We start from the raw sequence: 14,186 nt of genomic DNA, 5'->3' as shown, positions 1-14,186 counted from the left end.
TTCTCTAATTATTCAATGTTAAAAACTTTTGGAAAGTTTTAACCCTCCTGGCAGTAAGAGAACAAGAGAACAAGTTTGTCAGAACTAAAACTCTGTTTGAGGAATATTGGTAATAAAGTTTAATATTAGAGGACTTATGAAAAGTTGAGTGACAAAGTAAGACAGAGCAATTGCAAATGTAAAGCAATAACATATTTAATATGACTTAGAGCAAAGGATACTAAAGACACACTTCATGATCCCGGGTTATGTTGATGGAGGATTTAAGCAGTTAAGCATTTTTTCATGATTCACAAAAGAAAGTTTATTTGAAAAAAGAAAGTATTTTCAATAAAAAAAATATATGGTTTCAGAAAGCAAATTTGGGCAATCAACAGCCCCCTCAGGAGATTAAGATTCAGTCCTTAATCTTGTGGTGGGACGAAAAGCACATTTCTGCATGAGGTTTTTTGGATTTTAAATAGACGATTTTGTCATCAACTGATTCAAGAATAAATAATGAAAAATTATATATGAACCTATTATTAACAAAATCAAAATCAGCCATATTTGATGTTTTTAGGTATTGATTGCTAAAGCCATAATGTGAAACTTTAAAAAATGGAATCTCTGAAACAAGAAATATAGTGGAAGGCTCTCCAATCAAAAACCTAGACGTTTTGTATTTTGTAAAGTAGGTACACTAATGCAATACTTGTGAATATTGCAGCATTAAATTTATAAGCTTAGATAAGGGTTTAGATAAAGGGGCTTCCTTTGAAATATCGTGAATCAAGATGTTTGTGCTGCAGTACTGCTGTAGAAAGAAAAATGCCCACAAAAAAATCCTTTTGGGCCTTCTCATGGCAGCCAGTTCTTGCTCACTTTCATCCTAATTGATCTGACTGTGTGGTTCGATACAGTTTCTCACATCCTCCTCCTCAATAGATTGTCTTCTATTGGCATCTTTCACACATCCCCGAAGACTGAGTCATTCATATTCCTCAGGCCACACTCACTTAATCCAGTGCAAGTCCTTCAAATCCCAGCCCTCCACTGTGATGTCATGTGGGCCCCAGGGCTCATATTCAGATACAATCTATACAATCTTCAGATTTTTAGTGGCACCCTATTATTTTTTTTTATTATTATTCATTGCACGCAAACGTTGATGCTAATATGAGTAAATGAATGTGTGGGATGATAGAAATATTAAAATTTTGGTCTATGTATATGCATAGAATTTCATGTGTTTTTCCATCAATTTAATGAACCTGATCCCACATAAATTTGTGAAATCACAACAACCTCTTAACACCACAAGATAATTGGATATGCTCATCTGTTTATGAGAGATCATGGTCATTTTTGAAGTTAAACAATTCGATGCATCATGTCGATTAATGCAGGATATAAATGATACAAATGAAAACAGATTAGAGAAAAACTATATTCCTCTCATGACATAACGAGGGAGTCGAATATTTCATTAAACAAAGTAAACCATATCATGAAGTAGTATTAATAGCTTTGTGACAGGACGTGTTATCCTGATCTGAATATGAAATCTAATAAACATAATGACACCAGAAGTTTAATTAATCTAAATTAACCTCAGGGTGCTGACAACATTTATTAAAATCTGATTGCATTATTCTTATTTTTAGTATTCAATTAAAGAGTGACAAGCGTGATGTTGCCAGCAACATGACTAACAAAATATATTTTTTCTCCCATAATGTAATTTTTGTCCATTCTTAAATACACTGAATTATACAACAGCTGATTCGTGGATGTGGACCAAACCCAGACGAAGCAGTCCTGCCCGGTTTTGTCACAGGAGCAGCAATGAGGTTAACCCTGCGTTAGTCATAGTGTCATGAAGCTCACCTGCCTGCCAGACACTGCAAACTGGATTAAAAACAAAACAAAAACAGCATCTGGAGCCTCGCAGACAAATGTGAGGAGAAAATGTGCATCTCATGATGGATATGCTGTGCTTGAACGATTCCAAACAAATTAAGGGGGCTTTTCAAATAAGACATGAACAGCATGTATTTATAATCTTCATGCATGTTGCAGATGACAGTGTGAGCTTATGGTGTGAACACCACTGGCTTTTAAAACAATACAAATTCTCATTGATTTTTAGGATACTTGGCGGGTTATTTGCTCCTGTTTTTCTTTCTTGACACAGCTCTCTCGTGAATTCATCCTGGCTCTCCATGCAGTCGAGCATTGACTCTGGGATTATTGCGATCATGGCTTTGTGGAGGCCGGGCCATCTGCTGCGGGACTGCTTGATCATCTCATGGCCGAAGGTGATTCTGGGGGACTTCATGGCTCATTTCCTCCTTGATGACATCAAATGAAGGATAACAATCTGAACATCTGACACACCTGCTAGTTTTAGTTGTACGTGGGAGATAGAAAAGAACTTTTGAGGTCCCAAAGATGTGTTTTGTTCTTTTTTGATTTGAATTACTTCTTCACTAATTTCTCTTTTATCATTCTGTTGGAAAAAAAAAACCCTGAAACAAAACAAAACAAAAAAAAACCTGATGAATTAGCCGAGATTGTTTTTGCTCCAATAACACAGACTGAGGCTTGACAATCGGTCTGAAAGCAAATTGATGTTCGGAAAGAAAATGAAAATATCGAAGGACAAAGCAGCCACACTGTCCTATGTGACTGGGCTTCAAGGTTCCCTGTTTAGTGCAAATGGCATAAATATGACATGAGAAGTTATTTCCCCATGAACTGCGACAAGACTTTTCTGCAGCATTTGGGAACATTTCTATCCACGTGGTTTCATATTCAGGCTTCTGCAGTGAAGAAGGGGATGCAAGTTCATCTTGACTAAAGTATTTTTAAAAAAGGTTTTTGAAACATTTGTGGTAAAATGTGACAAACACCAATGATTATTCTTTGTCTGTCTTTGTGGTGTCTGGAGAGACTCTTTGACACATTGCAGACAGTTGTGAGGGTTAAAGTGAATGTGTTTGTGTGGTCATCTTGAATCAGGGACCCTTTGTCTGACCAAAGTTTGCCCCAAGTTAAAATCTTTGGCAGTGACCATTACTCTAGAGCAGGTTTGTCAAACACATAGTGCCCAATCTGGCCTAAAAGAACCTTTGGAAACAAACCGAAAAGAACAAATTAACTTTATTTTGTTCAAGTAACTGCTATTTCTAATTTGCTCCCTGGAAATCATACCGTTTAATTGTCAGATATAACACAACACTGAAACCCACGCCGAGAAATCAATGATGCAGTTGCTAAGAAGCGGCATGTTTTCGCCAACCTTAGCCTGAGTAGAAACTCTGTGGCAGACGTGATCGTTCAGTTTCACCAAATAAAGCACAAATTCAAATACTAACATGCACATTTTACTTCATGTTGCACCAGAGGGGATTGTTTGAAATGGCTTACTGTCAAAATTGCATTTATTTCAATCTAAAGATAAATTCCCTTTGTTTGTGTTTAAAAAAAAGAAGTTTTATAGAATGTACTCAGAAATCTTATCATTAAATAAAAGAAAGAAAAAATTTAATTCACGATTTCAAAATGCTGTGTTTCCATGTTTTAGAATATGAATATATTTTTTCTTCAGGTTGTTGGTGGCCGTGGCTCAGGTGGCCGAGTGTGTTTTCCACCAATCCTGGAGTGGGTAGTCTGATCCTGGGTTGTGCCTGTCTGTGTGCTGAAGTGTCCTTCAGCAAGACAACAAATCATAAATTGCTCCCGATGCTGTATGAGTAGTGGCAGTTGTGTTCCCGTTGGGAAGCAATTTGAGACTGCTAATGCAGTAAAACATTCAAACTCAAAATGAAGTCTATTTACCATCATGAAATCAGACTATTAATGAAACTCCCTCGGGACCACTCCTCCTTTTAAAGCAGGAAACTCACCGCACAGCAACAATGAAAATGAGAATCCAAAAGAAAAATAATAATGGCTACGTAATGAGCCACAACCATTCTCTAAAATGTAAACCACACAGAAAGTCATGTGTTATCCATCCACATCTCCACTTTTGAGCTGAGTTATTACGGATATCACACATATTCCACTTACTTTCATCATAGCAGGAGCTCATAAATGAGTAAATCAGCCCCTTCCTCATTTATTAAGGGATCTCGATCACAAACGCCGCTCCTCCATACTGGATGCTTTTATGGTTCCTCCGAAGACGGAGACAGACCGAGGCCATTGACCTCTTAAGTGGTTTACGCGTTAACAAGTAAACAACAAGCAAGAGCGCAGCAGCTTGAGTGCTGCGGGTTATCCGCAGCGTCAACCGCTTTATTCTTTCACAACTTTGATGTGGCTACACTACACCACAATTACTACAAAGCCACGGCGGAACGAAACATGGCATCCCATCTGTTTGCCTGTTTGCGTTTGATCGGAGTGCGCTTGTGTGAGGAAGAGGAGGAAGAGGAGGAGGAGGAGGAGGGTACATTATGCTTTTTTGGAAGTAGTTGCAGAATTTCTTTTTTTCCTCATTTACAGGCATGAGAAGCAACTAATGCGCTGCATTGTGCTTCAGACCTCTGCTGGGGATTTTATTCTCTGTGCAGGTAAGATGGCAGTTGATTAGGTTTATCCCTCACAGGCTTCCTGGCAGCCTTGGTATTGAATAAATGAATGAAGGTTCATACTTATAACAAGTGAAAGGACAAATCCCAGAGACCTAAGTTTATAATCTAATCCAGCCTCTTTCAGTGTTGAGAAAGTTGCCTGCACTATGATTATTAATCCTCTTAATGAGCTGAATGTAAAGTGGAGCCAGAGGAGTCGGCCCCGGCTTTATCTATGACGAGCGGCTGAGCATCCTAATTGCACTGCGAGATCTGACAGGATAAATTTATACCAGAAACGTGACTCATCTGACAGGCCGGCAGGAGTGAGAGGACCAAGTTGGAGTGATTCCGTTTTAAAAAGGAACATGTTCACTGTAAAGATCCAGAAATCTAGACCAGTGTGCACAATGAGAATCAGGGTAAAAATTCCCACCCTTTTCAGTCAATACAAGTTAACCTTAATGGGTAGCCAGCGTTGCTGTTTTCAATGAGTGTTAAAAATTGTATCTAACCTAGAGTAAATTGGGGATAAATTATTTAGTACATGAAGGCTTCCCCCTACATATCAGGCATAGATAGCAGAAACTACACTACTTAGTGTTGCTAATCTAAAAAAGACGTACATGTTATTACTGAAAGGTAATTATTGATACCATTAAAACATTTGTATTTGCTCCTGCTTTTAACTACATCCTGCATCTGGCTGAACTTTCAAAAAATGTATAATAAATCACAGAAATTCCGGTCTTTTTCTGCTTTTTTTTTTTGAGCATTTTTAATTTCTCGTTTAATATCATATTTTCTTTAAAAAATGGATAGGTATAACAGCGAACTCATTAAAATCTCTACAAACCGAATTTTTCGTTGTGCCTTTATAAAAGACTCCAACCAAACGTGGCTTTTTAAGACTGCTTGGCAACTTGTTCAGTCCGTCTGATCGGGCAGACGCAGCTGACGGCAGTGAACATGGATAAAAATCAGCTCCGTAGCACAAGTACGGCCCAACTTGAGGGATAATGTGTGTGTTTCAATCAGCGTTGATAGTACACAACCCACCACATAAAAGAATTGTGAGGAAAAAAAAAAAGTGTTAATCGTCTTGTTGCTGTAGATAATAAGATGTGATAACAGGATTATGATAAATTACCAAAGGTTTTAAAAGCGACGCTGCAGGGTGAGCACACGAAAGCAGATTTAAACTGTCAGCTTGAGCTGAGAATCTTACAGTGGCACAAGTCCCTTTAAATTGGAACACAAAAACATTAGCTTCAGAAAAATCCCTTTATACCACATCCAGCTGCTCACAGGCGATTAGCTGAGGGAGTTAAAGCCATTTAAAAAGGGTGGACAGTTTGGGAAGGCTTCTATTACAGGAGTGACTCTCTTTAGTTTCGCTCCTATACTGTCCAGAGATTGGCGGCGTGTCAACCAACAAGGTGAAAGCATGGAGGGGCGGTCATCTCTGATCTTTTTATCTGTGAGGGACAGAGGGCACATCATGATTTAACCCCGGTCGGCGAGGAGAGACGGCGTTGGCAAATTTTCTGGATCTGCTTCCAAGAATGGAAACCGAACAGTTCAGATCGCAGCAATGCAGACAGTCTTACTAATCCCAACCCCCCCTTTGTTTTTGTTTTTTTTTTAAAAGATTTTCAGATTGTTTAAACTCCAGCTAGTGTTGCCACCTCCTACACAATCCCCCATTTACTTTGCCCTGGAGCTCGATCAGGATGCAGTAAGCATTTTCTTCTAGTATTCTGACACCGGCAGGAAGCCTTGCTGAATCCTGACGCTCCCCGCAATCTTCTCAGTCCCCACTGTTCAGGTACACAAATGCAAGCAGGAAATGAAAAGGATCGTATTTTCTTCTTTTCTTTTTTTTTGTATTAATTTGTCTTCCTGGCAGGTACAGCAGAAAATAACAAAAGTGGTTAAAATATTCTTCAGACGCTCAAACCAGAAGAAAGATCCTCATCAGATGTTGAAGTTGGTTCCTGGGAGCTCAAACACTTGTGTATTAATGTGTGGGTACCAGCTGAGGTTTTCTCTTCTGAATAATAAAAAATGAGTGCACGCCAACTTCTGATGAACAATGTTTACGTGTTCGTTTCCTGCTAAAAGAGGAGATGGAAAAAAAAAAAGACTTGACGTCCTGGATTAACCTCTGGTGGAGGTGGAAAGGCGTGCGGCTGACCGAGAGGCAAAAACAGGATTTTTGAGGCAGTCCGCGTTTGAGGTCGTATAACCGGGCTCTAATATTCAGGGAGTCATGCATCACCGAGCCAGTTTTCTAATATAAGCACAGCAGTTGGCAGCACCAGATGTACAGTAGAATACGAGAAAAGCCGCCCAGAATGAGAGCGGACGCTGGCGGACTGACAATCTCGATAAAGCTTGTATCGGCTGTGCAGGATATTTCTCGTCCATCCCTTTTGTCATACAGGAGCTGCAACTGTAATTAGACTGCAAGAGTTCGGATGCTCGAAAAACACCAGTGTTGTGGCTTGCAGCTGTTAAAGCACAGCACAGACGAACGGTTAAAACAGATAAGCAGTATCTCTTTTAATGCTGCACTCCTGCCCCAAACCCTTTTCTTTAATGCTGATTTAATTCCTGGAAAATGTTGTATGAAGCAAAACACGAGATAACATGTAGATTGGAGGAAAACGGCGATAGCGAAAATGGCTTGGGTGAAGTGCAGAATGCTTAATCAGATATCCTGAGAGCTCCTCTTGATTAAAAACTGAACGTTTGAACCATATTTTGTGCTGAAAAATACATTGCTTTGCTTCTGCTTTTAATCAAAGGGACAAATATAGGCTTCGGAAAGAAAGCAAGAGATAAGAACAAAACATCAGAGAACAAGCAATTTTCCAAAATGATATTTACATTTTATTTATGCTTTGATAACTAAATAGACCAGCCTATTACCTGGAAGATGGAAACAGGATTTATCAGGCAATACCGAGTATGTTTTTATATGAAAGAAAAAAACAACCGAAAACAGTCGGATCAACACGATATTAATAATATGACAATATATCAAGAAGAATAGTACGTTTTCTTTTACATCACCTCTACATATGGGCGGTATTGTGCTTTGATAAGACTTTTGCAACTAGAACACAGATACAGAATCTTTTTTAACAGCCCCACAAAAACTCCAAGGACTTCAGCAATCAAGTCACCTAGGAAAAAAAAAGAAAAAAAGAAGAAATATCTCCACACCTCATCCTGCCGCTGAGGTGAGAGTAAATCAAACTGAATGAAGATTCTCTGACTCATCGGGCACACGTGTAAAATCAAATATGAAGAAATAAAAAAAGGTGGCGAATGAAATTAGGTGCAGCTCATCAATTTGCACAATCAAACACTCCTCGAACCTGCTTGGGCACTAAAGTTGGCAACCAACAACAGTCTCTGTCCACACATACATTAGAAATATACGGGATGTATAATCTTCTTTTTCCTGTATTTCATTGAGGCAAACTTGGTAATTATAATGTATATATGTATATACTGTACACCACCAGTCAAAGGTTTGAACACGCCTTCTCATTCAAAGTTCTTCATGACTATTTACATTGTAGATTCTCACTGAAGGCCTCGAAACTATCCATGAACACATATGAGATTATTGTTGTGAACAAAATAATTGTGAACCAACTCAAAATATCAGTCATATTATAGATTCCTTAAAAGTAGCCAGACTTGGCTTTGAATACTGCTTTGCAAACTGTGAGCATTCTCTCGATGAGCGTCACGAGGTCGTCACCTTGAAATGGTTTTCCAACCGTCTTGAAGGAGTTCACAGAGATGCTGAAGACTTGTTGGCCCTTTTACTTTCACTCTGCAGTAGTGATATATGACAGTGGAACCGTCCCGATATCAGTTATTTTTAAAACAAAATATTGACGATTGCTGACACACATATTCTAATGCAGTACTTGATACTGACATTAACTCTAAATTAAGTAATGCGACTGTTTCTTTAGTATTCTCAGAACTTTTTGACAAAGACTAGAGAATGAAATGCTTTGTTAACCATTCGTGGTTGCAGGAATAATGAAAGTGCACTTTACGGCTTTATAGAACATAAAATAGTCCTCAAACCTAAATGAATAAATTTGAATAAGTGGGCTGCAGGTGATTCGCAGACTTTTATATTAACTTACGAAAGCCATTTTTTAATAACAGGAGCTCATGTGGTTATACCATGCTTAGAAATTATAATAATAAAAAAAGCTCGGACTGTTGTACACACTTATCTGAGCTAGAACCAATGACAGTCATGTTGATGTTGTGCAGACAAACTGACCAAAAGTGCAGAATTACTTTTTAGTGCAACAATCCTACTAATCCATAATGAGAGACAGATAAGCATCTCTGCCTTTTCACAACCTACATCAGAAGTGTCAAACCCATGCTAGTTCAGGGGCCACATACAGTCCGATTTTATCTTGAGAAGAAAAAGATAATGAAAGAAATCTGCATACAAACTTCAGCGTTTTGATGTCGAAGCCAATGTTTAATTTCTTAGTGTTTATCGACAGATACCGATGATGTTGTGGTCCATCTCATCTCAAGCCATCTCGATTGAGTTGAGGTCAGGTGACTGTGGAGGCCAGGTCATCTGGCAGCATTCCATCACTCTCCTTCTTGGTCAGATCATGCTCACACAGCAGGGAGGTGTTTGGGGTCATTGTCTTGTTGAAAAATAAATGATGTTCCAACTAAATACAAACCGGATGGGATGGCATGTCGCCACAGGATGCTGAGGTAGCCTTGCTGGTTCAGTGTGCCATCAATTTTTAATAAATCTGCAACAGTGTGACCACCAAGCCCCGAGATGCTTCTCGTTACACTGCCCCCTACAGGTTTGGCATGCTCACAGTAGCTCTGAATCAGGTGCAAATGTGGGTCCGTATAAATTAAGATTTTATTTATTTATTTTTTAAATGGGGGGGGGTTATCAGTTTTTGTAATAACCTGGGTACGAGTAAATGTTGCCTAAGAAGGCAAGAAATTCGACAAATGAATCTTGACAAGGCACACCTGTGAAGTGAAAACCATTTGAGGTGAACCTCAACCTCAAATGGTTTTCACCTCAAGGCCGAGTGTCCAAAGCAGTAGTCAAAGCAAAGGGTGGCTATTTTGAGGAATCTAAAATACAAAACATGTTTTGAATGATTTCACACTTTGTTTACAACATAATTTCATAAGTGTTCATTCATAGTTTTGATGCCGTTATGGAAAATCTACAATGTACCAAGTCATGAAAATAAAGAAAAACACCTTGAATTAGAAAGTGTGTCCAAACCTTTGACTGGTAGTGTATGTAGATATAAATATATATAGAAACATATTTAAAAATGAATCAATTGAAAATTGGAAATGATATGAAAGAAACATGCAATGGATGAATACTAGCATGCATTTACATGATGAGACCTGAAATCTTCACCAGTACATTTTTAACGGTAGATGATACATGTCTACCATCACAATAGCCGCCGCCGCCGTCGCCACCACCACCACCCCCTGAAATTGTCCCTGCACTACACTCATTGTGAACAAAGATACATTCTCGTACGAACTACATAAAGTCCAGCTGTTGTTTTATGAAGCGCTGCAACAGTTACAGATGTTGCTACATGTACAGTGGAGTAAGCCGTATTTGTCACACTAGCAGGCCGGTGTTTCGTTAAAACCATGATGAGTTTTTGTGTTATATAAAGGCAAAGGGGCTTTTTTTTCTTCTGATCTGTCATCTATGGTGATATATTTGTACATTATCCCTTGTTTATTTTTGCATTTTTTTGTCTTTTTGAAAGAGAGAGAAAGAGAGAGAGGTCCTTGTTGGCAAGGTTTCTCCATGAGCATCCTTTGCGGCAGTATTCCGGAGGAAAAAGAGAGTTTAAGAGAGCTGCATGAAATGTTCTCCAGAAAATTAACAGACTTTTTTTCTTTTTCATATTCAGGACTTCCTCCTCACTTGGCCTTGGGTGAAAATTCTTTGTCATGTTTGATTTGTCAGTTTTCTTCAGTTTTTTTGTCGTTGTTGTAAAAAGTACCTCAGCTAGATTTTGTATCAGTTCCTCACTCCCCCTGCGTCGGATAGTTCTTGTTGTATGGTTGGCTTTGGTTGCATAACGCGCACTTTGAAGCTCCACCGAGGTCGGTTCAGCAAGTGAAGTCTTCAAAGTTACCCTGGCCTGGATGATGAGGTAGCATGTTGCCAGGATACGTTGATGGTGAACGCAGGTTCTCGCAAGGAGCCTGAGAGAAAATGTGACAGGAGAGAGAAGTGAGACAAAGTAGGGTAAAGACAGAGGAGACAAATGATCTTGCAGGGGAAACACTAGTGCCAAAGTCACACTGCCACACTGCGGGTCTTAACGCTCAATTCAGATTTCTGCAGAATTCTTATGTGGCTGACATTATGATTTCAATGCAACCCTCATCCGACTCCATTGTGAACAGTTCACTGCCCTCAAGCGACGTGATATGACATCAAACACTGCACGCTGTCTTCAAAGGAAGTCCTGTAAATATATGTAGACGGTACTCATGTCAGCGTATGTGCACCAATCTTGGGAGTTTTTGTAAAATAGGAGCTGACAAAATTAAGACGAAATGTTAAAGGAAAGAAGAATTTTTACGAATTCAAACAAAGGCGTCCTGAGGAGCAGTGGCTGCTTTTGGTCTCATTGTTTAAATGTGACATTCCTACGTCTCCTTTCCTCCAATGCAGAATTGTGATGTAAAAATCAAATGAAATGTGACATGACTGTCCAGACTAGCTTTGCTTAGAAATATATCACATATGAAGGAACAAGTAAGATAAAAAATAAAATAAAATCACAGTCCTATCGATAAAGTCAGTGTTAAACCACTTTTTCACCCTAAAAACCTCATAAAACAAGGGACCAGAAACAAACCAAACATGACATCAACAACAAGCGGGAAGAAGAAGACAGAAGAAATAGATCCCTGAGCCCTGAAAAATGCTGAAAATATCCTAGCTAGATGGAAAGACAAGAACTCAAGCCAAGAAAGGAGATCAGTGGAGGAGCACATCTCTACCTTCTTTCTTTGGCTGGGCTCTGACTTACAATTAAAGTGAACTGCCTTCATTTACACTTGGAAATAAGTAAGCTGTCACACCTTCCAAAGCTCTAATTCCAGCCTGTCCCTTCTGGTGCTGTCCCCCAGCTTTGATTAAATTCAAGCCACTTTCCACTCCCGTTCTCCTCGCTCTCAATTTGCCTCCCCCCGCATCTCAATCACTATTTCTGCTCCGTGTTTCTCATGCCCATCCCTCCTTCTTTTCCTCCATCTCCATCTCTTCCAGCCTTCGTTTGCTCTTCCTCCCACCACCACTGTTTCATCCTCCTCACACCCCACTCAATGGAGACAAAGATGAGAGTATGCCCCTGTCAAAGCAATGCAGGCTGACACAGTGAGGGTGCTTAGCAGCAGTCTACTGACATGGCGTTTCACATCATCCAGGCTCAGCACAGCTCCCCGGTCATTGTTGCTGCGGCCTTTGTGTTTCTTCTTCATGCACCGGCACAGCTTGTACTTGATCACCTGAAAACCGACGAGACCACACATCACTGACCTTTCAGGATCAAAACACAATATTCATAGAGTTTCTTTCTTGTTGTTGATTCTGGAGATCATCCAAACACCCTTTCTATTTCTGCTGTGTGGTTTCATCACTCAAACCTACATACCTTGAGCGGTTTGAAGGATCGGGCAAGTTTAAATGTAAATTAAATTGATTTTATGTGTCTTTAACTATGTCTCTGTATCGATCCTGCACATGCACAGGTGCGGCTTTCCTTTTTGTCGACCTCACACACACGCTAACATCCAAACACGGACAAACAGCAACCCACTCAGTATTGCAGGCAGAAGAGAAAGCTTCGAGGAAGCACGCAGCACAGAGCGACTCTGCTAATGAGAGTGGACAAAGACATCTCGACTAATCTAAAGTATAATGCATCCAAAATGTTAATGTATTCAGCATCGCCATTGCTGAAATGTATGTGTGTGTGTGTGTGTGTGTGTGTGTGTGTGTGTGTGTCACACTGGGTCGTGGTGGGACAGAGTGCTCGTCACGCTCACTAAAACAAGTCCTTGTGGAGATTTAACACTGTGTGAAAAACTCAATTTTGTGAGCATGTAATTCCAAAATACTGGGATGGCACAAGTTACCATCAAATATATCGTGCTGCATGTTTTATTCAAGAGAGACAGCCCCCGATGTTGATAATAATGGAGAGTATTTCACCTCGTATAGATAGTCGAAGAGCTCAAGAACAGTGAGGATGCTGGCCCCAATGAAGAGACCCATCTGACCTCCTATATCACCTGAAATAACAACAGAAATCATAGATTGTTCTTCAATACACAACAGAGCTGGACGTCATATCCATGCATCCTTATGAGTCAGATGTCACGTCTAAACCATAGATTTAAACATACTTGCATCTGATAGGTAAGAACTAACAGAAATGTGGATGTTTGCAAATATGCAGTTGAGCGACAGCAATGGATTAAAGAGAGAGTTTTGTGTCTGCCGAGATCTGAACACCAATTATAAAAATGCAAGCACTTCCGTTACTGTCACTTTAGATGAAAAGCATCTGTCATTCTGCATGCAGCACATTATCAACTCCCAAGAAAACACTTGACAGCCCTGTCCTTACCAAGAAGGCCTGCCAATTCATAGGCTTTCTTTTGTTCGATGGTTTCGTAGTTCAGTGCTTCAAAGTAAATATCCAGAACCAGGATGTTATCACTGCGAATAGAAAAAGAAAACAGGAAGCAGATTCTTCGATCACAGATTCAAATGTCTCAGATTACATTTCCCACACATTGCTCTCAGAGACTCCTCCGGCTTGGAACATGACTGGTAATCTTGTCACTTCCTGCAGATAGCAGAGCAGATGCGTCAAGTCGAGCAAATAACTTGCCACCACCAGCAAATTTCCCCCAGGTGAGTCTGGTCATTGCGGAATACAAGGGAAATGATGACAGCTGTTTGATTTTATACTGTGTTAGTGTCTTAAACTCGGGACTTCAGCAGAAGGAAAAAGAAAAGGGATTAGTTTAAAGGCCCAGGGCATGACAGACTATTATTTTGAATCTTGAATATCCTCTCTGTGGGCAAAGTCTGACTTTACACCCCAATGGATTTGAGATCAAAACCACAGTGCGACTTTGTAGTTTCTGCTTCTTTACTTGGTGCCCTGTTACATTGCCTAAATTCAAGTCAAGAGAAGTGATGATCATCCAGTCCTACAGGAAACGCTGCTTAGGACTGACTTTGGTTATCTCAGCTGGAGTCGATAATTTACAGATGGAGATGTAGTATTACAGAAGGAATGTTCAACATATTCAATCTCAATGTGAATGATTGCAGATTTTATACTTTCACCTTCTTTGGTTTGACTTTGTAAAGCAATTTGAGGCATCTTATTCATGAAAAATAATATTGTACACTTATTAATACCTCGTCAATCTGGGTCAGTAGTTTCCACCTTTTTTTTCTTCTTCTGATGTACACACAGAAATCAGCTTTTAGGATTAAGAATGGCTTTGTTACTGCTG

The 14,186-nt window shown here is 39.6% G+C and overlaps 1 protein-coding gene across 3 annotated transcripts in view; it reads right to left on the bottom strand.

Moving 5' to 3' along the window:
• Positions 1–10,394: 10,394 nt before the first annotated feature.
• asic1b (acid-sensing (proton-gated) ion channel 1b) overlaps positions 10,395–14,186 on the bottom strand; it is a 173,065-nt gene continuing 169,273 nt past the window's right edge. For all 3 annotated transcript variants that reach the window (XM_080462612.1, XM_080462610.1, XM_080462611.1), the window contains 4 exons: positions 13,283–13,374; positions 12,865–12,944; positions 12,057–12,158; positions 10,395–10,844 (listed from right to left, as the gene is read on the bottom strand). In XM_080462612.1, the coding sequence (XP_080318738.1) occupies positions 10,749–10,844; positions 12,057–12,158; positions 12,865–12,944; positions 13,283–13,374 (370 nt within the window). In that variant the 3' untranslated portion in view covers positions 10,395–10,748. The remainder of the gene's footprint in view (positions 10,845–12,056; positions 12,159–12,864; positions 12,945–13,282; positions 13,375–14,186) is intronic.

This window comes from Lipophrys pholis (genome assembly GCF_963383615.2).
Source record: "Lipophrys pholis genome assembly, chromosome: 4".
Classification (NCBI taxonomy): domain Eukaryota; kingdom Metazoa; phylum Chordata; class Actinopteri; order Blenniiformes; family Blenniidae; genus Lipophrys; species Lipophrys pholis.
Note: the sequence above shows the minus strand (reverse complement) of the source record. Positions and strands in the feature narration are given on the sequence as shown.